The following is a 25205-nucleotide window of genomic DNA, read 5'->3' as shown; positions in this document are numbered from 1 at the left end:
TGAGACAGGGAAATACCTGGGATGCCAGATGACCTTCCCAGTAGTTTATGGTGTTGGGAAACCATATAGTTCAGCACGTACACCCCTCTTGGATTCAACCAATCAGTTCAAATGAATACCCCCTTTGTACTGATCAATCACCCCTAGACAACTTGTTCCTGCCAGTGAATGTGCTAATCATGTTTAGAGTTGTTATTTGATTTTCCCGCGGTGTGTGATGATTTGCTAAAGGATGCTATGATGTATGTAAAGTCCCTGCCCCCTCCAAAGAATGTATATAAACTCTGCTTAAATTGTTCTTGGGGCTCTTTGTTCTTTGCTCCTCTGAAGTGAGCTCAGAGCCCCAGCATGCTGGACCCCCAATAAACCCTTTGCTGTTGCATGAGACAGTCTCTTGGTGTTACCACTGTTGACCGGTGACGAGTTCTTGCTTCCCCAATGTTGAAGAATAACACCAAGAAGCACGCCGAGGCAAGGTCAGAGTAGAAATTAGAAGTTTATTAAAGGACAGCAGAAAAGACTTCTCCCGGGGGAAGAAGGGTGAAGCCAGATTTAAAGTTAGGTAGTCAGTGTAGTGAGGTAAATCGGGTCTAATATCGAGTGAAATCTAAAATGGAGGCCATGCTGGGAATGACTCAGGGAAAACGCAGGACAACTCAAGGAATGTTAATGAAGTCCTGAAAAGGCCCTAGGCCAAAGTCCACCTCAAAGAAATGTTAATGGAGCCCAGGAAACAGCCCCAACAGACTTGGAGATAGCCCATCCCAAAAGGTGATAATTAAGCCCACCAGTAGGCCTCCAACCTACATTCCATCACTGAAAGAACTATAAAAAGGGGAAAGAACAGCCCTTCCACGGATTCCCACCTCTTGGGTCCCCTTCTTCCTCCGGGAGAAGTCTTTTCTGCTGTCCTTTAATAAACTTTAATTTCTACTCTGACCTTGCCTCGGCGTGTGCTTTCTGGTGTTATTCTTCAACATTGGGGAAGCAAGAACTCATCACCGGTCAACAGCGGTTTCAAGGGGACCCAAGAGGTGGAATCCGTGGAAGTGCAGTTGTCTCCCCTTTTTATAGTTTTGGTGATGGAATGTAGGTGGGAAGGCCCGAGGGGTGGGACACAGGTGGACTTAATCATCACCTTTTGGGATGGGATTATCACTTCTCTGGGATGGGCTATCCCCAAATCTGTTGGGGCTGTTTCCTGGGCTCCATTAACATTTCTTTGAGGTGGACTTTGGCCTAGGGTCTTTTCAGGACTTCATTAATATTCCATGAGTTGTCCTGCGTTTCCTGGAATCATTCTCAGCATGGCCTCCATTTTAGATTTCACTCGATATTAGACCAAATCTAACTACACTGACTACCTGACTTTAAATCTGGCTTCATTGGTGGTCTTTTCCTCCGACGTTCACCCGACCTTTACAATGCGTGAGTGTGATCTTTTTTTTTTTTTTTGCAGTGCCAGGGATGGAGCCCAGGGCCTCATGCACTAGGCAAGTGCTCTACCACTGAGCTACATCCCCAGCTCCAAAGTATATTATATAATGAAACATTGAAAATCTCACATAACTTATTGAATATTGTACCTGAAATTGGAAAACAGCACTATTTTAAGTCAAAACAAATGACCACTAGTCGGAGGCCTCTCCATGCTACTGAAGCCAGATTTAAATAAAATTAGGTAGTTCAGTGTAGTTAGATAAATCGGGTCTAATATCATATCGAGTGAAATCTAAAATGGAGGCCATGCTGATAATGATTCCAGAAACGCAGGACAACTCATGGAATGTTAATGAAGTCCCAGAAAGGCCCCAGGCCAAAGTCCACCCCAAAGAAATGTTAATGGAACCCAGGAAACAGCCCCAGCAGATTTGGAGATAGCCCATCCCAAGAAGTGATAATGAAGACCTTTCTGCCCAGATTACTTGTCTGGCCCACCTGTGTCCCACCCCTTCCCACCTACATTCCATCACCAAAACTATAAAAAGGGGAGACAACTGCACTTCCACGGATTCCACCTCTTGGGTCCCCTTCTTCCTCCGGGAGAAGTCTTTTCTGCTGTCCTTTAATAAACTTCTAATTTCTACTCTGACCTTGCCTCGGCGTGCTCTCTGGTGTTATTCTTCAATATTGGGGAAGCAAGGACTCGTCACCCGCCAACAGCAGTAACACTACCTGCCCTCTAGTCACTTACTAGCCATCCCAGTCACCAGACCAACTCCCCTGGTATGGCAGCACTTACGCTCCAGGAACCATTATCTTACTTACTAATGGCCCCAAAGCATATGGATGGATGTGAGTCAGGGCTTCATTGCTAGGATAAAGCACCTCAGAAACACAAGTGAGAGAGGAGGAGGTTTGCTTCTGCTCAGAGTTTTAGAGGCTCCAGCCCATGGTCAACTGGCTCCGTTGCCTTGGAGCTGAGTCGAGGCAGTGATCATGGCAGGGGGCCTGGTGGAAGAGAGCGACTACTTCATGGGGAGGGGGGGGACGGGGGGAGATGACCCTTCCAGGACAGGCCAACACTGATCTATTTCCTGCAACTAGGCCCCAGCACCCAGTTCCCACCGACTCCTGATAATGCCAAGGTGTGAATCCATCAATGATCCATTAATCCACTGATGAGGTCGAGCCTTCAGGATCCAGTCCCTTCCCGAGAGCCTGTTCCAAACATCCCTGCTCTTCAGCACACCAGCCTTTGGGGGACATTCCAGGCCCAAACCATGACAAGTACTGACACTGACAATTTGCAGGTACCAGAGAGAAGCCACAGTGCCAGCCGTTATGTGAAAAGTGAACACTCTTGACCCGATAAAGGAAAACCATCTGCTGAGTTGCTGAAGTCTACAGTGAGACTCGTCTGTGGATGTCTGACAAAGGGAAAAGAAGTCCAGCTACTTTTGCTGTCATATGTACAAGTCATGGCCACCGTGTACGGTAACTTAGTTGTGATGGAAAAGGCATCGAATTTGCAGGAAGACATGAAGAGAAAATGTGCCACGACTTTGGCCACACTGTGCCATACAGTGCTGGAGCTCCACAGAAGCCTCAGCCAGGGACACCCTGCAACAAGTGACATCAAGCTATTTACTATGACTGAGGGATGGTTACACAGATTCCAGAACAGCCGTGGACTGAAAAATACAAAAATTAGTGCCGAGGCTGCGTTTGGCACATTTCCAGGGAGGTTGAAGTTAGGAGAAAGGGCACGACCACAGGGTCATCAGAGAGGGAACCTGGCTCTCCTGGGAGAGGCGCTCACTGGCACCCACCTGCATACAAGAGCAAAGGACGCACCAGAGCAGGGGGCGCAGCAGGACAGAGGGACTCTGCGTGGTAATGCCACAGGGCACATGTTAAAGCCGGGAGTAAAGCAGAAGGGGACACGTGTACTCCCAAAGGCAGGATTTACCTGCCCAGGTTCTGGCAACCTGCTGAGGAAGCACAAGTGACAGTCATCTTGCTGATGGAGCGTTTCATCCCAGGAGTAACGAGAGCGAGAGTGTGTGGCAGAGGAAGGGCTAGAATTTCAAGTCCTACGATCACTAGATAATGCAGCTGGCTATTCTGAATCTGTTTGCTATAAAAAAGACAATATTGGGCTGGGGTTGTTGCTCAGCGGTAGAGTGCTCGCCTAGCACGAGCAAGGCCCTGGGTTCAATCCTCAGCACCATATAAAAATAAAGATTAAAAAAAAAAAAGACAATATCAAGGTTGTTATTCCAATTGTTCAAATACAACCTCGTGGCCTCAGCCCCGTGGCCAGGGCAATTATTCAGTTTTCCAAGGCCACATCCCTCCGCCTGTTTTTTCTTTTTTAACTCATAACCAGTAATTGATGCAGACCCTAATCTGGACGTGAGGCAGTTCTAGAAAGTCTTCACTCCTGCTGATGCAATAATGTTCTTCAGAGTTGCAAGGGATGAATTAAAACCAGAAACTGCAAATACCTGCAGGAAGAAATATAGATTGAATCAAGAGTGACTTCACAGCTTTCCCAAAGATTGATATAAAAGTGAGAAATATCATCCAGGCAGCCAGAGAAGCTGTTGGAGGAGGATTTGACAATATGCTTGAAGAACTGGAAGAACGTATCATGAGCCTTGAAAAGTATCGACAAGAACGGAACAGGAAGGACTTGTTTAGTCATTTACAGAGGAAGAGGAAGGTGAAGAGACAAGCAGAACCCGCGATGTGGACATTCCCGAAATTTGTTGAAGTGTTTCAAATGCATCAAAAGGACAAAGTTACAGAGTAGAGTCCTCAGATGGAAGGTAGCACTGAAGTCACCCATATGATCACCAGAGGATGGAAACTCTGAGGCCGTACTTGGATGAGTTAAAAGGGGGCGCAGTGGTGGAGCACTCATAATCAGTAATTGATCTAGACACACTGCAGTTCTAGAAGGTCTTCACTCCTGCTGATGCAATGACATTCATCAATGGCCCAGTGGCAGAGCATACCGGAGGCCCTGGGCTCCATCCGTAGCACACAAACAAACCAAAACAACTTCCAATGAGGAGAAATTCCCATTAGTGACATCAAGTTGTTTACTACAAGTGACAGAAAAAGCCCTCAACGACTGAGGAGCTCCAGTTATCAACCTTGCCTGCACACACCCTCTCAACGCTCCACCATCAAACGGATGATCCTGCTGACAGATCATAAGAATGTCAATAACAAACTCCACGTCCCGGACCTCACTCCACCTCATCACAAGAACAAGAAGACAGAGGACAATGAAATACTTTTAGAGAAACCACATTCACAAACCTTTATTACAATTTCTATTAATTGTTTTATTAGCAGTTATCGCTAACAACTGAAAATAATAAAAATAGACAGTAATGAAAATCAGAAATGCAGGGTGGGGGCAGTTTACTACCAATCCCGCAGAAACAAACAAACAAACAAACAAATTATTAAAAAAACACACCATGAACAACTGTATGTCAACAAAGTATATGACGTACATGAAATGGATCAAGTCCAGGGACATTCAAATGACCAAAACTGATTTAAGAAAAAAAAAATTGAATACAGAGTTTAGAAATTAAAAGCTTTTAACAAGGAAACTTCTGCAACCAGATGGCTTCACCGGTCTACTGAAGTCTAGCAAGCATTTAAAGAAAGACTAACACCATTCTTGTCAAACGAGAGAGAAGGGCAGAGAGAGAACACTTCTTAGCTCTGACAGGAGGCCAGCATCACCCTAATTCCAAGCCAGGCAAAGGCACACAAGGAAGCTACAACATGATATCCTTTATGAAAACACAAAAATCCTCAATAAAATACTAGCAAACTGAATCCAACAGCATATTTAAAGGATTCTATTGTCAGACATGGTGGTGGCAGACACCTACAGTCCAATTAGGAAGCTAGGGCAGGAGGATGGCTTCAGCCCAGAAGTTGGAGGCCAGTCTAAACAACATAGCAAGACCCCAATCTCCAAAAAAAAAAAGTGACCAGACACCATTTTCAAGTGGTGTTCCTCATGAAAGCCAGGGTGATTCAGCAGAGGAACATCAAATCATGCTAATCTGTCACACGAATACAATGAAGAAAACCCCATGATCATTTCTTGATTCAGGAAAAAACATTCAAACACCGTTTTCATGATAAACATTCTACATTATGAATCTTGAAAACTGAAAGAAGTCAGAAGTCAGTCAGGAAAAGCTACGTGAGCTGGACACAGCAGTGCTCCCCTGTAGTTTGTTACTCAGGAGGCCGAGGCAAGAGGATCCCAAGTTTGAGGCCAGCCTCAGCAACTTAGTGAGACCCTGTATTATATAAGTTTTGTAGAAAGGGCTGGGGAGATGGGGATGTGGCTCAGTGTTGGCAAAGCGCTTGCCCAGAGCACACATGCCAAGGCTGGGGAATGAAATGCAGCTCTGTGGTGGTCTTGCCTTAGCATGTCCAAGGCCCTGGGCTCAACCAGTGTGGCTCAAAGGAAAACAGAAGGATCCGTGAACTATCCAGAGTCAGAAAACCCATCAAGACACAAAGCAGGTCAGTGGTTACCAGGGGCGAGGAGGGGAAAGGACTTGTTACTAGAATGGAATTTCCTTTTGTGCTGATGAAAATGTTCTGGACTTAGCCGGATCTCGGATGCCATTGTGAACGATTCAGTCTCACCGACAGCTAACTTCGTGTTCTATCTACAGTTAAAATACAAAAAATACTAAATCCCCTCAAAACAGTGAGGAGGATTGAATGGACTTAGAGACAGGATCCTTGTCTCTTCCATGTAGAAGCACAAGAAAAAACAATTTGAAAATATCTAGTTAGTTGATTATTCCAGATTTTAATGATTGAGTACAAAGTCGGGTTCTACTGCCAGCCGCGTCAGCGCCACAGCCCAGCCCACGGTCTTCCCCATAGGAATCCCTCAAGAGCACCTCTGCCTCTAAGAGCCTGAGGCTTCCAAAATGTGGATGGCTTCAAAATCAGATTGTTGCAAATCAGAGACTCCAGTTCACCAGGCCTCACTGTTATTCAGCACATCACCTTCTCTGGGCTCCCCTGTCCTCAGGCTGTGCAGGTGGGAGATTTGGAATGATCCATGCCCCCAGCTTTCTGGTCATCCCCTAGTCTCTATCCTCTAGCAAAGGGTCTCCATTAGGGGAGCCCTAGATCTAGAACTCGAATCCCTCGAGTTGCCACTGCTACATTCAGAGCGTTACACCGGCCTCCGCCTCTTGAATGGCGAGTGTTGCTGATCTTCCCCGCCCGAGTGCACCTTCATGTTCTCTTGTCCATTACAAAGAGATCACATCTGGATCACACCCGCCTCATCTCAACCACACTACGTTGGGGCTGCTCTGTTGCGGTCGGCCTGAAAACCATGGGTTGGAAACCTACAGTCCAAGAGAAGCAGGTCTTTCCTAGAACCTTCCGGACCGGTGTCTATCAGTGACAAGGAGCCCCTCCCAGGCCAGAGAGGGAAGCTGGAGGGAAGCCCGCCCCCTCTGAGCCCAGTCTTCCCTCTGTCCCAAGAACAGGTGTTCTAAGCTCAGAGATGGAGCAGGAGACTCGCTGGGCTAGAGAACAGGACCAGGAAAACTGACCTAAGGCCCCAGCTGAACCCCGACAACCTGGGAGGCCCTGTCCCCAGCGCCCGTGGGCATCCAGCTGCCAGTCTGCAACTGCGACTCAAGACGAAGCTGAGGCTTTTGCTGCTCCTTTACTTCTGGGATCACCCGAAACCTTCAGGGGAATCTAGTCCTGACCATGAGCTTCCTAACTGCTTCCCAACCTGGCCCTCTGCCCATCTGAACTGGACGAAACAAAGGCGTCCCGAGAAGCCCTTAGACTCACATCTTGGATAATGCCATGGAGTTCTCAGAGAAATGCTTCACCCTTAACAGAAACTAATGCTAGGACCTAGTGTCTTGGATGCTCAGCTGCACATGCTTAAAGGGGACCTAAGGCCAAAGAAGGGGACATGGGGCCTGTTGACTTCTCAGCTAGCTCTGGGCTGAGGGCCGGGGCCTGACCTCAGCTGAAGCACAGGAAGAGTGGAGGGTTGTTTTTGTTTTGTTTTTTCTTTTCTTTTACTTTGCAGTTTGAATGTTCATTGATGAATGGGTTTGGACCAGTTGGCATTCACTTGCTAGTCCCTTCAGCCCTGGCATACTGGCTGCCCTGCCAGTCAAGGTGACGTTACCCAGGAAGATGATGGCCTTCTCCTGAGTCCAATATGCCCGGGCTCTGAGCTGGTGCTATCAGAGAGATTCCACTTTGGCGCTCAGGGCCTGAGTGGGGGAGACGAGGGTCTTGAGGATCTCCGTGTAGTAGGGGCCGAACACCTGCTGGTTGTGATGTGTCAGGTTCACAAACTTCTGGCCCAGTTCCGCCAGCTCTGCCTCAATGAGAGTGAGGCCTCCGGGAAGGTCTAACAGAGATCGCTGCACTCCAAGAACCAAACAGCACTTGAGAAACAAGTGGATCCGCTGATCTGTGAGCAGGGAGAGAGAGAGAGGGGAAGGGCACGTTTCAGGGAGAAGCCCCAGGCCTGCACTCCACTCACCGCCTTCCAAGCTCAGAGATGAAGCAGCCCGCCCACTCCCCGCAGAAAGGGAAGGTGGCTTTGCTGAGGTTATGCAGCACTTCAGGGTCTGTCAGTTTCTGAGCGTTCAGGAAGGCCTAAGTAGCCATCAGTCCATCCTACTGAGTATCTGGCCTACAGGAGGATCTCCCAAGTCCAGGGTCTCCATTCCAACAGGTGGACAGGGCAATTCCTCACCCTGGGGACATGGGTTTCAGCCTGTTCAGCCACACGGTTTGTGGTTTTGTTTTTGTGGCGCTGGGGATGGAACTCAGGCCTGATGCACACTAGGCAGACTGTCCTACTGAGCGTGCGGAACCCCCAGCCCAGCAGGGGGGTGTGTGTGTCTCTACTGGGGGATGCCAAGGGTCTCAGGTTACAGTGAGAGAACACCCATGGGCCAGGGTGACATAACCAGTTTGGACAATATCCCACACCCAAAGGGTCATGAATCCCTGGAGGCAAATCTTCCTTAGAAGATAGTCAAGTCTTTGAAGTGCAAAGGGACGTATTTCAGGCCTGGTAAACTGAGGCTGCCCAGCGACCTGGTCTGTAATTTTTGTGGTTCAGTGAATGACGTTCTGGGCTGGGACACTCACCGATGACGCTGCGGACGCAGTTCTCCTTCTTGGCGATGTTCTCGAGCTGCCCTGTCAGGGAGGACGCGTTCTCACTGCTCAGCGCGGCCAGGCCCATGGTCTTGAGGCTTTGGTGGATTTCCTGAGACACCTGCTCGCTCACAGTCTTCATAGCCTCCTCAGGCCTAGAGCAGGAAAGAAAGTCAGCTGGCAGCCCGCGGTGACCCGGCAGAGGCACAGAGACACAGCAGACTCCACAGGAATTTAGGCCCAGATGAGAGCGAGTCCCAGCCATCTACCCAGCCCCGGGGACAGGCCCCTGTCCAGGTACTAGGTCCCATGGACAGGCCCCTGTCCAGGTACCGTGTCCTCCCTGCTTCCTTCGAAGACACCACCTGTTTCCACCCACGGCACCACGTCCTATTCCCCGGAAGACAGACTATAAAACCAACTCTGGAAGGGGCTTAGCTCTGCCCCGGGAGCCACCATCCACATTCCTTAGTCTGTGGACTTTATATGAACATTTTAAAGATCTTCCTTGGTCCTCTGTCCTACCTCATCAGTTACAATCCTGTCCTTCTGGGGTCAGTGGGGTCGGGTTTTTACGGTGCTGGGAATTGGCCCAGAGCCTTGTAGTGCTGGGCAGGCTGGCGACCTCTGAGCCACATCCCCACCTCACCTTGGCCTCTGGTTCTTCTCTGCCTGGACTCAGGGGTGTTCAGTCACTGTTGCTGACCGACCAACTCCTGGGTAGGCCTAACACCGGCCGTGACGTTCCCACAACGATGAAGGGCTGGTGTTTAACGACCCCTTTGCTACTAAGCATCCTCCACACTACCCTTTTTGGAAGAAAGTTTTATTTTTCTTTGTCACAAGCCTCAAGATCACTTAGGGAAAGAGACCACCACTGTGGGTGGCCCCCGAGGGCCTGTGGTCTGTGGTGGGCAGGAAGCAGTGATTCACCGTCTACTCTAAGAGACCTGTGCGCTCACCTGGTCTTAAATTCCTCCATCAGGGACTTGGTAATGCGTTTCAGTTTATCCACAAACTGGGGTGAACCAAACAAAACGCTGCCAGAGAAACTGCTGGCCACCAGCAGGACCGAGGCCAGGATGGTTAACTGGTGCAACTGGGACTCGAGATCCTGCAGCCGGGTTCTGTCCATCAGCAGGGTCTGGGGAGCAGAGGTCAGCGGTCATTCAGGAGAGCACGGTGGCGACCCAAGGCCAGAACACAGACCAAGGCCAGGCCCCCACATTCCTACCTCAGGGAACTCTTCGTTTTCAGGGTCCCAGAGAAGGAGGTTCAGGAAGCCCTGGGACAGCACCATTGTGGGGCTCAGGGGCTCCGAGTTGCTGGCTGCTTCACTTGGTGCAGGGCCCGCCACGTTGGAAGAGTCAGGCGGGTCAAGGGCCGCGGAGGGTGGAGTGGACAGGTCGGCCGCTGCTTGCGTCAGCCACTTGGTGGTGTGGTCCAGGAGACCTGGGGCGGGGAGGGGGGGCGACAGCATCTTTGGCACCTTTTCCTCTGGGGCCTGAAGACCAAGGTTCCTTTCAGAATGTCCTGGTTAGTAAGTAAACGCTTGGGGGTCTCTCTGTCTTCAACTCAAGCTCCTTCTCCCCCCGTTACCTGAGGGAGGAACTTTCTATTCTTCAGAGTCCCCATGTGCCCGGGAAGGTCTCATCAGCTCCCCCCTCCGCGCTCCTCGCCGCATACGTACTGGGCTGCTTGTTGAGCTGTTCCTGGAATTTGGCTCGCTCCAGCTGGATGGAGTGCTCCTGGAGGTGTGGCTGCAGGCTCTGGATGGTGTAGTTCACCATGTCCATCTTCATCAGGCCCAGGACCTGGAAGATCCCTCTGACACGGGGAACAGAACAGTCACACCATGAAGGGAATCCAGTGAGGGAGCCCACCCGGGTGGGCCATGACGTCTCTGTTCTCTGGGATCAGGGAGGTCTTAGGACCCACTCGGCCCACCTCCCACGTCTACAGACACGGGACACGACCCGAGGCCCAGAGTGAGGGAGTGGCCCAACTAGGAAGAGCTCAGTCTCTTCCCAGGGCGGTCATTCTGCTGTCGCCTACAAAGGGTGGTCAGGGAGGAAGCACCAGCTTGTCAGGGGTGTCCTCCGCGCACTGGGATTACAGGGGATGCTATTTTGACTCTCTGGGCCAACGGCAGCTTGTTTTTTCTCTTCCTGGGTCTCGGTTCCTCAGTTCCTACAGCTATCCATCACTGACCCTTAGACTATGTGAAATGGGCAAGAGAAAACCCGGGGAACGGATGGCTCCACTCTAGAGGATTCTGTCTTATGGTAGCATGTCACACAGCGGAGCCCCTCAGACAAGGCCACGATGAGGCCATCTTTGGAAAAGAAAAAAACTAGAAGGCCCAAGAAGAGAACAGGGTGTTAGGTCTTTGGCAGGAAGAGTCAGCCCAGACGATGGCTATGACCCGTGTCCGGCTCCCCTTTCCCCGGCCATGGCTGGAGCAGGTTTCGGGGTCAGCATGAGTCTCACACCTCAGTAACCGAACCGGGTCGGTGATGTTCTCGAGCTTCTGTACGGCTTCATCTCGGACCGGAGCGCACAGCAGAGTCATCATGTTGAGGATGTACTTTGAAAGGTAAGGGACGTCCAGGGCTCCGTGTTCTGCCTCCTGCTTGATTAACTCCATGTCCAGAGCTTCTTCAATCTCACTTCTCAGGCGGTTCTGACGCGGTAACAGCAGTGACAGCAAGATCTGCTCAGGACAGAAGGTCAAAGAGGAGCCTGAGCCACACCCCCAGCCCTGCGCCACCCCTTTAGCCAGAGACAGCCTGTAACTTTTTAAGATTTTTTTAGTTGTAGATGGACACAACACCTTTGTTTTATGTATTTATTTATATGTGGTGCTGAGGATCAAACCCAGGGCCTCCCGTGAGCACTCTGCCACTGAGCCCCAACCCCAGCCCTCCAGGCTATATCTTTTTTTTTAAGCATATAAAGCAGGGTTTATTTTAAAAGGGGTAACAGATTTCTCCCAGGAGGGAGAGGGGCCATAGCTGGTGTCCTGGTACCCCAGGAGGTGGGCGTCCTGGGCCTCCTTTGTTCTCCTGCCCTCCTCTCTCTCCTTCCTGCGTATGTGACGAGACCCAGGAACTGCTGGGTGAGGTGGCCAAAAGGCGGATCCCAGCCTGTATCTTTTGAGGAGCACAATTTGAGCCCCTAAATTCCTCATAGGATATTATTTATTTTTGTTTAGAGGCCAATGATAATTCAAATTTTAAGGGGACCAATTATAGCATAATGTATCATTTTCTACACAAAATGGGATAAAATAATACAAGAGATTAATAAAGTTAAGGAGTGTGATTAAAAAGTCCAGAGTACAACAAACATCAAATGTCATCCCATGATGTGACCATTCAGTTGTAAAGGGAGGCCTCCTGGAGAGGCAGTGACCAAACAGACCAGGGAGCTGTTCCGCGGCCCCTGAAGTCGCCTGTTGACCCAAAAATGTAGGTTCCCGGAGGACGGGGATTCGAATTCACCTCTGTCCCTGGAACACACACCGTGGCGAGTCTGGGCCCCGTGCTTCATCCAGGGGAGCGCTGTGTGTCAGAGCAGGTCCCCGTCCAGCTTCACACCACCTACCCTAATGGTCGAGCTAGGACAGTTACCCGTTGGGAGACGGTTCCAAACCAGCCCTGCAGCGCCTGCTCTGAGGAGATGGGGCTGGTCCTTGAACTCCTGTTCCTTTGCTGGTTGGAGGCTGTTGTGCATGGAGGGCACCAAAGGGATTCTCAGGAGGAAGGGCCTTCCTCCCTGGCTCCGCCCTCTCCTTCCAGCAACTTCCTACATCTCAGAAGCGTCTCTGTTCAAACCAGGCGTGTTTCCTGCCTCCTACCGTACCCTGACTGACCAACAAGTCGGCCCGTAAGTGAGGTTTGAACTCCAACACTTGCCTCTGGATTCCATGAGCAGGACAAGTGAGCGCTTCAGACACCTCAGACATGATGGTTTCTACGGCTGCAGGGGTCTGGGCTTATCAGGTATTCCCTCCGAGACGAAAAACAAGTAACAAGTTGCTACCTTCAAACCACTACCATCACAACAGAGGCACACCTGGTAGGCTTTTCTGGATTTCTGAGGCAACATACACCAGATTTGAGTTTACTACTGTGGCCCTCGTTTAGAATCACTCGTAAGGTTACAAATCTCCAGTGAGTAGCAGAGCAAGAGCAGGCTCTGCAGCAAGTTCAGATGGCAGCACAAGCCACTCTGCAGCCTGGGTCTTATGACCCAGGAGATCCACTGGCATCTTAAGTGTCCGTGGTCACCAAGGATGCTGTGAAGAAACGGTCTTGCAAGCAACCGTTGGAGAATCCCAACGCAGACCTTTGGGATTCTGAAGCACATCGACTCCCTCTGTTGCAGATAACTATCTGCCTTTTGAGGATTGGCTCCCTACTGAGCCTATGGCACCAAGTGACCATAGGGCCTGAGCTTCCCACCAGGAGCTAGGTGCTGTGTGACGGGCCCAGCCAATCGCAGTGGACAAGCACAACAGGGGCACTTCATCAAATAAAAATGGCCCGTAAGCAACCAAGCATATAATGGAAAAAAGGACAGACATGTAGACCAACAGAGAGATCCCAGAAGGAAATGGGTCAAATGGTGTTCAACAGCAAGGCCAAGAGCATTTGATGGGGAAAGAACATCTTTTTCAACAAATGGTGTTGGAAAGACACTGCATAAAAAAGGAAAAATATCTGCACATAGAAGAATGAAGCTGAATGAAGTCATTTATTAAAAAATAATTCAAAATGGATCAAAGATCTAAAACCTAAGAGCTGAAACTATGAAACACTTAAAACGGATCATAAGAAGGGCTGGACTGTGGCTTGGTGGAAGAGCACTTGCTAATGTGGATGAGGCCTGGGTTTGATCCCCAGCACTACAGGGGAGGAAAAAAACCAACAGACTTATTCATGATCCTGAATTTGGTGAACTTCATCAAAATTAAAATTTTTAAGCATCATAAGACCAAAAAAAAAGAAAAACACTAACCACAGAATGAGAAAATATTTGCAAGTCATATATCTGTCAAAGATAAGAATGTGTAAAGAACACCTAAAATTCAGCAACAAAAAGGCAAACAACTCTATTTAAAGATGGGCAAAAGACTTGGGTAAACATTTCAAAGATGTAAAAATGGCCAGTAAGTACATGAATAGGTGTTCAACATCTGTAGCCATTAGAGAAAGGCAAGTGAAATCCACGATGAGATAATGTTTCACCCCCATTAGGAAAGCTATGATCAAAAAACTGGAACACAGCACCAGGCACAGTGGGGCATGCCTGTGATCCTAGCTACTGCAGGAGGATTACAAGTTCCAGGCCAGTCTCAGCAACTTTGCAAGACCCTGTCTCAAAATAAAAAATAAAAAGGGCTTGGGATGTAGCTCAGTGGTAAACTCACCCTGGGCTCAACCCTCAGTATCACACACCAAGGAAAAAAAAAAAGTTAGAAAATGTAAAGTGTTGGCAAAGACATAGAGGAACTGAAACGCTGGTGCACTGGTGGTGGGAATGTACAGCTGCTGTGGAGGAGTTGGCATTCCTCAAAATGCCAACCATAAAATTACCATATGATCCAGCTGTTCCATTTCTAAGCATCCACCTACAAGAATTCCAAGCAGGGATTCAAATAGATGCTTGTATACCAATGTTGATAACAGTATTATTTACTGTAGTCAAAAGACAGAAGCAAACATGTCAATCAACTGATGAATAAAGAAAATGCGGTTTATCCAAAGCATGGAATATTACTCAGCCATAAAAAGGAATGAAATTCTGGCAAGCACCCTCATTTCTCTAATTCTGTTGTCATAGTTATTTTGATATGAAACCATTCCTGTTCAAATTTCTGTGTGACTGATTCATGGACCATGTTCAGTTAGGATTTGCTAGTCATTGATACTCAATATTAGCTCTGGGAACTTTCTATTTACAAATGGAAGTCACTCACCTCTTTGATTTCTTTCAGAAGTTCGAGAGCACAACTGAAGTCAGGGGGAGTAGCTGTTAGCTGTTCCTTAAGATGGTCCCAAAAGTCATTGTGCATTGTCTCCTTGACCTTGCCTTCCGAACTGTGACTAGGTTAAAAGAGAGAATCACTCTATCTGCCCAAAAACATAGGTATAGAATAATAATTCCTAAGCCCCAAACAGTATTTGACATGGAAAAACTTGATGATACGGACAAGAAAATGCCTGGACTCTGTCTGGCCTCAGCAGAGCTGAACAAGCTGCGTGAGTCAGAGTTCAAGGGCATCACAAAACCTCTCCGAGGGCTCAGCTGGTCCAGAGCAGCCCCCTCTGTAGGAGGAAGAACTGACTAAGGTGAAGTCAGGCTGCTTTGGCGCTGCTGTGCACTCTGCCTAGGCATGGGACTCAGTGTGAGTGTGAGTGTGAGTGTGTGTGCGCGTGCTCACGTGTAGACACTTATGTGTGTTTATATAGGGCACTAAATGAAATTGATCTTTCATTTTCTTAGACTCCTAATCTAGGAAAAAGTTTTCCTTCTTTGATAAACACCTGACGGTCCGAGGATCTCCCCTCTGTAGATCTAAAACAAAATCACCGCCTTTCCCTCCCACACCTATTCCCTCTGAATTCCCAGTCTCAGTGGCACTACCATCTAAACAGTCATGGCAACTAGAGAGCGTGGCTGTTTTTTTCTTTTTCTCTTTTTTTTTCACTTTAAAAATATACACGATGCAAGGGGTTGGGGATCTAGCTCAGTGGCAGAGCACTTGCCTAGCACATGCAAGTCCCTGAGTTCGGTCCTCATCCCTGAGGAAAAAAATATAAAATATATACACAATGCAAAGGCAATTCAACTGAGAAAGGAGAACTAAGGAGAACTATTTCAACAAACGGTGTTGGAATGACCATATATCCACATGCAAAAAATTAACCTAAACAGATTTTATGCCCTTCACAAAAGTCAACTCAAAGTGGAGTGCAGATCCAAAAGTAAAATAGTAAACAATAAAACTTCAAGAAGGTGACACAGGAGAAAACCTCAGTGACCTTGGGTTTCATGATCAATTTTTAGAGACAATACCAAAAGCACCATCCAGGAAATGAAAAGTTGGTACGCTGGGAGTCATTAAAATTAGAAACTTCTGCTCTGTGAAAGACATTACCAAGAAAATGAAAAGACAAGCCACAGACTGGAGATGGTCTTTGGTAAAGGATGTGTATCCAAAATGATCAAAGAACTCCTAAAACTCAACAATAAGAAAACGAACAATGAGGAAAGATGAGGACTGTGTAGCAGGTCCCTCTTACCATCAGACAACACATTCAGTCCTAAGGATTGTCCTTTAGCTTGATCTTAGGTCTGTCTGATAATGTCACAACTTCATTTTTAAATATTAAATAATGGCTGGACAAGGCACATGACTATAATCCCAGCAACTCGGGAGGCTGAAGCAGGAGGATCATAAGTTCAAGGCCAGCCTCAGCATTTTAGTGAGACCCTATTTCAATTAATTAATGAATCGAACAAATTCTAAAAATATTTTTAGTTTTTGTACTGCGGATTGAACCCAGAGGTGCTTAACCACTGAGCTACATCCCCAGTCCTTTTGATGTTTTTTGTTTTGTTTTGTTTTTTGAGAGAGAGAATTTTAATATTATTTTTTTTAGTTTTCGGCAGACACAATATCTTTGTTTGTATGTGGTGCTGAGGATCGAACCGGGGCCGCACGCATGCCAAACAGGCGCCCTACCGCTTGAGCCACATCCCCAGCCCCCTTTTGATGTTTTGAGACAGGGTCTCACTAAGTTGCTATGACTGGCCTAGAACTTATGATCCTCCTGCCTCAGCCTCCCGAGTCACGGGATTACAGGCGTGCTAATTTTAACCACACCTGGCTAAAATTCTTTAAATCAGAAGACCTTTTGAATCTCTGAGTCCCTGGTTTAAACTTCCACTCCACTGAATGTAACTCTTATTTGTTTAGGAAATTAATTCCTTAAACTCAGGAGAAAAACATCTGAAGAAAAATCAGTATGAATTGTTCTTTTGAATCTGTGTGGTGCTTGGCTGTTGGGGTTCTCATCTATTAGGGATTCCTTCCTCCTCTGTGAACAACTTTCCTTTTCTTGTTTTACTGTTCCCCGATGGGGTCAGTGTATCAAGGGGTCTGAGGGAAGGCAGCCACCCACCAGGCGGGAACCCTGAGACCCGGTCAGGGAGGAGCAGGGGCTGCACCCGCTGGCCGCCGCCTACCGACCACTGAGCTGTCTCAGCTCTTCTTTCTTCTTGCCCATCTTTGCAAATGGTCTGCCTCGTGAAAGGGTTGCATCTTTTCCTCCCTCTTCTGAAGACCTTGGGAAAAGTCATAAAAGATTGTTAGTTTTGGTCTCGAGTAAAAATTAATTTGATTTACACTTGTGCCTTGAGTCACCTGAACATGTACAGTTGGTTTGGAATTCTGACTTTTATTCTGAGCATAAGAAATTTTTTCCCAAACAACAACAAGTGCTGGTGAGGATGTGGGGAAAAGGGTACTCTTGTACATTGCTGGTGGGACTGCAAACTGGTGCGGCCAATTTGGAAAGCAGTATGGAGATTCCTGGGAAAGCTGGGAATGGAACCACCATTTGACCCAGCTATTGCCCTTCTCGGACTATTCCCTGAAGACCTTAAAAGAGCGCACTACAGGGATACTGCCACATTGATGTTCATAGCAGCACAATTCACAATAGCTAGACTGTGGAACCAACCCAGATGCCCTTCAGTAGATGAATGGATAAAAAAAAAAAAATGTGGCATTTATACACAATGGAGTATTACACAGCACTAAAAAAATGACAAAATCATGGAATTTGCAGGGAAATGGATGGCACTAGAGCAGATTATGCTAAGTGAAGCTAGCCAATCCCTAAAAAACAAATGCCAAATGTCTTCTTTGATATAATGAGAGCAACTAAGAACAGAGCCGGGAGGAAGAGCAGGAGGAAAAGATTAACATTAAACAGAGACATGAGGTGGGAGGGAAAGGGAGAGAAAAAGGAAATTGCATGGAAATGGAAGGAGACCCTCATTGTTATACAAAATTACATATAAGGGGAAATGGGGGGAAAGGGAAAAAAAAACAAGGGAGAGAAATGAATTACAGTAGATGGGGTAGAGAGAGATGGGAGGGGAGGGGGGATAGTAGAGGATAGGAAAGGTAGCAGAATACAACAGTTACTAATATGGCATTATGTAAAAATGTGGATGTTTAACCGATGGGATTCTGCAATCTGTATTTGGGGTAAAAATGGGAGTTTATAACCCAGTTGAGTCTAATGTATGAAATATGATATGTCAAGAGCTCTGTAATGTTTTGAACAACCAATAAAAAATATATATATAAAAAAATTTTTTTTCCTTCTCTCCTAAGCAACAATGGAACCATACACTCAAAGAGAAAGAAACTGGTGTATTCAAACACTTCAAATGGCTCTATGTTGGGCAGAGAAAAATCTTTTTTCCATCTTAGTTGCAAATCTGCTCTCTGATATGAAAGACAAGATGATAGACAGATGGGTCAGCCCCTTCGTTACAGTTGGCTAAAACCCAATTTAAAAAAAAATTAATATCAACAATCCTTGCCTTGTGACTTTTTTTTTCAAGTGTTGGCGATCAAACCCAGGGTCTCATGCATGCTGGGCAACCACTCTGCCACCAAGCTATAGCTTTTTTTATTTTTTATTTTGAGACAGGCACTCACTAAGGTGCTGACCTTAAACTTGCAATCCTCCTGCCTCAGCCTCCTGAGCAGTTGGGATTACAGGCGTGCGCCACAGCACTCAGCTGCAACTTGAATCTTTATAAAGACATAAGTGTGATTCTACAAGCACCTCAAAGTCCATCAATTGTTCTCCTCAACCACAGAAACTTCCTTGTTTGCCTTCAGAGGTTTACAGATACTTAAGAATGAGGATATTAAAAACAGAATTGTCCTGTCCTTAAAAAGAAGGAACAAGATCTTTTAGACGAGCTCTATGATCTACACTTGCTTCAATTAAAGGCTGATGTTCAGGGTATCGTTTTTGTGACACTCCTCTCTATAGGCTCCTGCTCTCCCATGGAGATTTCTCAGTCAACTGAACCCCTGCTGTTTATTTATTCCACAGCAGAACGCATTTTGACACATTGTTCACATGGAGCACACCTTCTCATTCCTCTGGCTGTACCTGGTGCAGACTCCCTCCAGTCGTGTAGTCGTGCATGAGTAGAGGGTAATAGTCTGTCTCAACCTCTGTCTTTTCCATCCCGCCGCTGCACCCCTCCCTCGCTCCCCTCTACACAAACCAGACTGCCTTCATTGCTGCCCCCCCACCAAGAATCAGCATCCAATTATCAGAGAAAATATCCGGCTTTTACACTTCTGTTTTCTGAACACCTGCTGATCATTTACTCCTCTCCCCACACTGGCTTCTCTGAGGCTGGATCCTTGCATTTCCTCCTCCTGTTGCCACCTCGGATCCTCCATCCAGATCCCTTTAAGGCTCCCCTGTAAGCCCTGCACCTCTATTTGGGGGTCAGTGGATGAAAATCTACCAGAGGAAACACTGGGCTGGGTTCTGGTCCCTCTAGGAAGGTGCTGAAGGAGATGTCGGGTGACCCCGAGACCCCTTGAAGAAGGCAGGTAAGGTGCCTCCCCTTTTGGGGGTCTTCTGTCTTCCTCATGGAGCCCCAAAAGTCCTGAGTGGATTCCTCTCAGATCTGAAGCTCTTTTAGGCACTGGTCTCCCTCATCTCTGGGTCTGGGGGTACCAAGGATTACTTTATGCTCTAAGAGGGCCCTTGGCCTCCGGGTTTGCCTAGCTCAGGGCCATGAGATGCAATTCAAAGGAAACAAAGTTCCAGTGAGTGGTCATTACTGCAGGGGCCAACTGTGGCTTTCTGTCCATTTTGTTTCTTTGTGTAAAAACACCTCAGACACCTCAGATTTCTCACTGGGTCAGATAAAAATTGGCAGCAAATGTCAACCTACTGCCCCCTCCTCAAAAATATCATTGGCCATTGGCTGAGACCCCTGAGCCAAAGCCACAACCTGATGGTACAGTGAACACAAGAGGTTGTTAGAACCCCAGTCACCCCTCCACCAGCACCCCCACCCCCGCCAAAAATAAGATTCCTGTGAGGAGATGGGCTGCCCGTGGGCTGGTGGGTGCTGGGTCCCTGCTGGCCTTGGACAGTCGCCCTTACCATGAGGTCTACAGGAAAAGCACGTCACACACCAACCCCTGGCTTTCCCCCTGCTCTGAGACCCAAGATTCAAAGTAGAAACAGGATCTTTAATTTCTGAGGATCTGAATGCTGGGCCACAGAAGCTGTGAATGCTTTGTTGGTCCTACTGGTTAATGGCTGTGCTCTGAACCCCTTGATCCAGTTAAGAAACAAGCTGAATCTGAAATCCTCCTATCTGGGGCTGGGGTTGTGGCTCAGTGGTACCGTGCTTGTCCAGCATGTGTGAGGCCCTGGTTCCATCCTCAACACCACATAAAAGAAAGGATAGATAGATAAATAAATAAAGGTATTGTGTCCATCTGCAACTAAAGCCGTTACTAATATGCAACTTTCTGGCATTCAGCTGGTTGTGTTGTATAGGCTTCTGAATTTTCTTCTAGACTCTATTTCATCGTAAAATCCTGTGATGAATTTCTAAGACTGTTACTTTGACATCCATTTTAAAATCCTTCTTTGACACACCTCAAACTCCTTGGAAATGCTCCCATTCTTTCTCTGTGCTCTTGAGATATGAATGTTCTTCTCTAAACCATGATTCAGGTTGAACACTCTCGGTCTGAAATCAAAAAATGCTCCCAAACCCCAAGCTTGCTGAGCGCCAGGCTCCTTCCTCAAGTCTGTCAGAGACATCCAAAATGCACCCAGCTGGTTATTCCAACAATTACTGCTTCCACTTATGTGCTGGTTAAGTAACATCTACTTCTTACTAACAATGCTATTACGCTTGCTCTTCTGTGTCATAACAAACACTAAGTGTATCGTTACCAAAAATGCTTTGAGTCTGGACAGAAGCCATCAGTGCTAAACCCTGATGCCGGGGTGAACCAAATGGAGAAAGCAGGAGAATCCATACCTATTTGAAGGCAAATTTTCCTCCCCAAGGAAATCACGATTCAATCCAATCTCGCTGCTCATCTTGGAAACTTCATTGATTGTCTCTGTCAGATCTGAAACTGAAAGTACTTAGGGTGGACAAAAGTGAAACCATGAGAGTTTGAATTTCTATTTTATTCAGAGATTTGCTCAAGGTAGTAGGCCTCAAAGTTATAAAAACAGATTCACTCACATACTAGTTATTTATGTTTTCTGAACTCCCTGCCCCATGACAGTGCTGGAAACTCTTAGGGTAGTCCAACAAAAGGGAAAAGGAAAAGATAAAGAGGCTAGTTTATTAAAAAATATTAAGTGAGCGCTGGGGCTGTAGCTCAGTAGTAGAGTGCTTGCCTGCACATGTGAGGCACTGCGTTTGATCCTCAGCACCATGTAAAAATAGAAAGAGAGAAAGAGAGAGAGAAATTAAAAAAAAAAAAAAAATTAGGGCTGGGGATGTGGCTCAAGCAGTAATGCGCTTGCCTGGCATGCGCGGGGCGCTGGGTTCGATCCTCAGCACCACATAAAATAAAGATGTTGGGCTGGGGATGTGGCTCAAGCGGTAGCGCACTCGCCTGGCATGTGTGCTGCCCGGGTTCGATCCTCAGCATCACATACAAAAAACAAAGATGTTGTGTCCGCCGAATACTAAAAAATAAAATATTAAAATAAATAAATAAATAAAATAAAGATGTTGTGTCCACTGAAACTGAAAAATAAATATTAAAAATCTCTCTCTCTCTCTAAAAAAAATTAAGTGAAACTAACTAAAAACTTTTCTCTTAAAAAAAAAAAATCACATTCTCATTCTCTTAAAATCACACTACTTAAGAGGCTGAGACAGGAGGATTGCAAACTGGAGGCCAGCCTGAGAAACTAAGCAAGATCATATCTCAAAATAAAATGGAAAAAAAGAGACTGGCAATGTAGCTCAGAGGCAGAGTGCTTGCCTAGCATGTATGAAGCCTTGGGTTTAATTCCAAGTGACTCAAAAAAAAAAAAAAAAAAGGAAAATCACAAAACTGCAAAGAAACAACTTATGATTTGTAGAGAATAAACACTGATGTGTTAAAGTCCTTTCACTTCCTGCCTCTGCTGCTACCTGCCAAAGATGAAAGCCAGATTCCCACTGGAAATGACACTCAGATGTCACTGAGTGCCAGTGTCAATTAGTCTTCTAAGGCAGTAGTTCCCAGATTTTAGAATTTCACAGAGTAATAAAATTTCCAAAAATATTTTAAGCAACTGACAACAACTTTCCAACTTTTATTTTACCAACCATGGACAAGCAAAAACAAGCAATAAAAATTCCTCTCTATGGCCTAGGGCTGTTGCTCAGTGGCAAAGTGCTTGTCTAGCATGCGTGAGGCACTGGGTTCCATTCTCAGCACCACATAAAAATAAATAGAATAAAGATATTGTGCCCATGTACAACTAAAAATAAATAAATAAATGTAAAAAAATTCCCCTCTAGTATGCCAAAATTATTTTGTAAAAGAAAGGATCATTACAATATCTTTATGATTTCATTGCCAATAACATATTATATATATATATGTATATATATATATATATATATATATATATATATATATTTTTTTTTTTTTTTAATTTTGGGTACAGATTATTGAGGGTCACTCTACCACATCTCCAGCCCTTTTCATTTTTTGAGAAAGAGTCTTGCTACATTGCTTAAGACTGGCCTCAAACATGTGATCCTCCTGCCTCAGCCTCCAGAGTACATGAGATTATAGGCATGCACTATTATGCCTTGGGCTAATAATAATTTCATATTGCTAAGAATCTTGTCACAGACCAGCACCAGCATTTGGAAACCACAGTTCTAGTCCGCCCATTTCATTGCAGTACTGGGATTCAAGCCAGAGGCCTTCCACCAATGAATATTTTCATTCACAGCCATTTTTTTATTATTTTGAGCCAGGGTCTCACTAAATTGCTGAAGCTGACCTCCAACTTGCTGACCTCCTGCTTCAGCCTCCCTAGCTGTGAACTGATAACTGTCAAAGCTGAGTGATGGGTAAATGGAGGTGGGTCATTATATTAGTTCTGCTTTTATAAAAATTTCCTATAGTCAAAGATTTTAAAATATAAAAAGAAAAGTTATTATAGAAAAGAATTTACACAAGACAGTGCCCTTCTTAGAAACATGATAAAGTTTTAGAGGTAAATGGAGGTGGGTCATTATATTAGTTCTGCTTTTATAAAAATTTCCTATAGTCAAAGATTTTAAAATATAAAAAGAAAAGTTATTATAGAAAAGAATTTACACAAGACAGTGCCCTTCTTAGAAACATGATAAAGTTTTAGAGGTAAAGTGGAGTCTCTGGGACAGTATAGGGGAGAAAATACAGATATGGAGAGAAAAAAAGCAATATCGGAGAAAAGTAATGTAAGTGTTCACTTTTTTTAACTTTCAACAAATTTGAAATATTTCAAACCAAAAAGTTAAGGGGAAAATGTAATTCTAGACATTTATAAAAAAAAAAAAAATCAGTCTTAGGTGAATAAAGTTGAGCTGAACCGCCAAGTACGTAGGGAAATTCCCTCGATTTTTACAGCTTCTCATAAGAAAAAGTTCCAGTCAAAATGGCAAAACACAAATATGCTGAATCTCTGCTAAATTATAATGCTAAATGAGAATTAGCCACAATGGTTTACTAAAGGATTTTCCCCCTGTAACAAATCAAAATTCACAGCCTGCCTTGAAAGTACAGAACTAAGCCACTCTAGGAACGCTCTAAGATTCAGGAAAGAGGGCTCAAGAATAATTAGAGATAAAAATGTGACTAAAATAGATTTTTAAAAATCCAGATGCTGCCAGGAGCCGGTGGTGCACATGTGTAATCTCAGCAGTTCAGTGGGCTGAGGCAGGAGGATCGCAGCAAGCTCAAAGCCAGCCTCAGTAAAAGTGAGGCACTAGGCAACTCAGTGAGACCCTGTCTCTAAATAAAATACAAAATAGGGCTGGGGACGTGGCTCAGTTGTTGAGTACTCCTGAATTCAATCTCTGGTACCAAAAACCAAAGACAATTCCAAGGACAAAGAATTTTCAAGATAAAATAACTAGTAACTTAGTCAAAATATACAAAATTAAAAAAAATGTTTTGAAGGAATTTGGTTATTCACTTTACTGTGAGTTATCTCACCTAGGGATTCATTTAAATAATCACTGTAAGGAAAAAAAAAATCTTTCACCCATCAGATGCCACCTGTCCAGTGCGCGCCAGTGCGCCTTTTTGGTGCGTTTTGTTAACCAGCAGCGACCCCGAGTGGTCATAAAACAAATGAGTCTAATTTAACTTCAGTGCGAACTAAATTTTCCCATTGTCCATCTTCACGAATTTTAGCTCAAGTTGTTGCACGTGGGCAGCCCTTCAAACTGATGGCTTGAGACTCCATGAGGTTTGACGCATCGGTTAGTGTGGAAGAGACCTGGTGACCTGATATGAACACCAAAGGACACCTATCTACAGGGTGCAGAGCCTGCGTCTGAGCCTAGGACAGGCCAACAAAGTACCTAAAACACACAATTCCCATCTAGGGATTTTGAGGTTTTTAAAAAATTAACCCCAGAGGTCTGTCATTTTCCACTCAAGTTCCAAAGATGGCTTAGAACTGACTCAGCCTCAAATCTTAGATTCAAGTAATCCCGCGTGGCTTCTTTCTCGGGGATGTGACTCTCTGAAGCCCTCTAGTCCACAGAGGGCCTGGGCCTGCAAGTGAAGACAGGACAGGGAGAGGGACAGGCGCAGAGGGGAGAAGAGGGCGCCAGAGCGCACCTGGGGCTCCCTCAACGTGGTCCCCTCAATGGCGCTGCAGCGCAGGGGGCAGGCTCCCTGCGATCGATCGGACCCACACGGGGCACCCCAAAGGGTCTCGGGGACCTGGACCTACGCGAAGGGTTGTCCTGGGAGCTGTTCTCGTCTTCCTGGGTCGGGTCCGAGGTCTCGGGCTCGCAGGAGCCGCTGCCAGGTTCTTTTGGGGGCACATTCTCCTTGATGTCGGGCATTTTGCTGGTGGTATCTGGGTGGGGGGAGAAATGGTGTGCTGTTGGCGACGGGGAGGGGGCTCCCCAACCGCCAAGGGGGTCCTGAGGCCCGGGCGGCGGCTTCAGAGTTTCCTCGGGGGTCCAACCAGCCTCCAGGAGCTCGGGCGCCCAGGGGGACAGGCCAGCCCAGGGCTGAGACCAGGAGCCCCGGGCAGCGGGGCGGCCAGGCCCCTTTCTCCGCCGCCGGGGACCACCTCTCCGGGGCGCCCCGCTCGGGTCGGGCCGCAGCCTCTCACCTTCTCCCCGCCGCTGGCCGCCCACTCTGGCGTCGGCTCCGGTGGCCGCCTCCTGCCTCGCGGCCCGGACCGAACCACCGCGGCGGGGGTGGTGGGGCGGGG

The 25205-nt window shown here is 46.7% G+C and overlaps 1 protein-coding gene across 3 annotated transcripts; it reads right to left on the bottom strand.

Moving 5' to 3' along the window:
* Positions 1-7727: 7727 nt before the first annotated feature.
* On the bottom strand, positions 7728-24828 carry Tcp11 (t-complex 11). 3 transcript variants are annotated; one of them, XM_076860213.1, is made up of 9 exons: positions 24714-24828; positions 20782-20890; positions 14642-14762; positions 11151-11371; positions 10349-10485; positions 9893-10110; positions 9621-9802; positions 8650-8813; positions 7728-7960 (listed from the first exon to the last, which is right to left on the bottom strand). In XM_076860213.1, exons 1-9 carry the CDS (start codon positions 24826-24828, stop codon positions 7728-7730), a joined length of 1500 nt encoding a protein of 499 aa, XP_076716328.1. The 3 variants fall into 3 exon arrangements, with proteins under 3 accessions (XP_076716328.1, XP_076716329.1, XP_076716331.1); XM_076860214.1 differs by having other exon boundaries at positions 20782-20875; XM_076860216.1 differs by lacking the exons at positions 14642-14762; positions 20782-20890; positions 24714-24828 and having other exon boundaries at positions 7870-7979; positions 11151-11305.
* Between the last annotated feature and the right edge of the window lie 377 nt (positions 24829-25205).

The sequence above is a fragment of the Callospermophilus lateralis genome, chromosome 6 (assembly GCF_048772815.1).
Source record: "Callospermophilus lateralis isolate mCalLat2 chromosome 6, mCalLat2.hap1, whole genome shotgun sequence".
NCBI classification, from domain to species: domain Eukaryota; kingdom Metazoa; phylum Chordata; class Mammalia; order Rodentia; family Sciuridae; genus Callospermophilus; species Callospermophilus lateralis.
The sequence above is the reverse complement of the archived record's forward strand: the minus strand, read 5'-3'. Positions and strand labels throughout refer to the sequence as shown.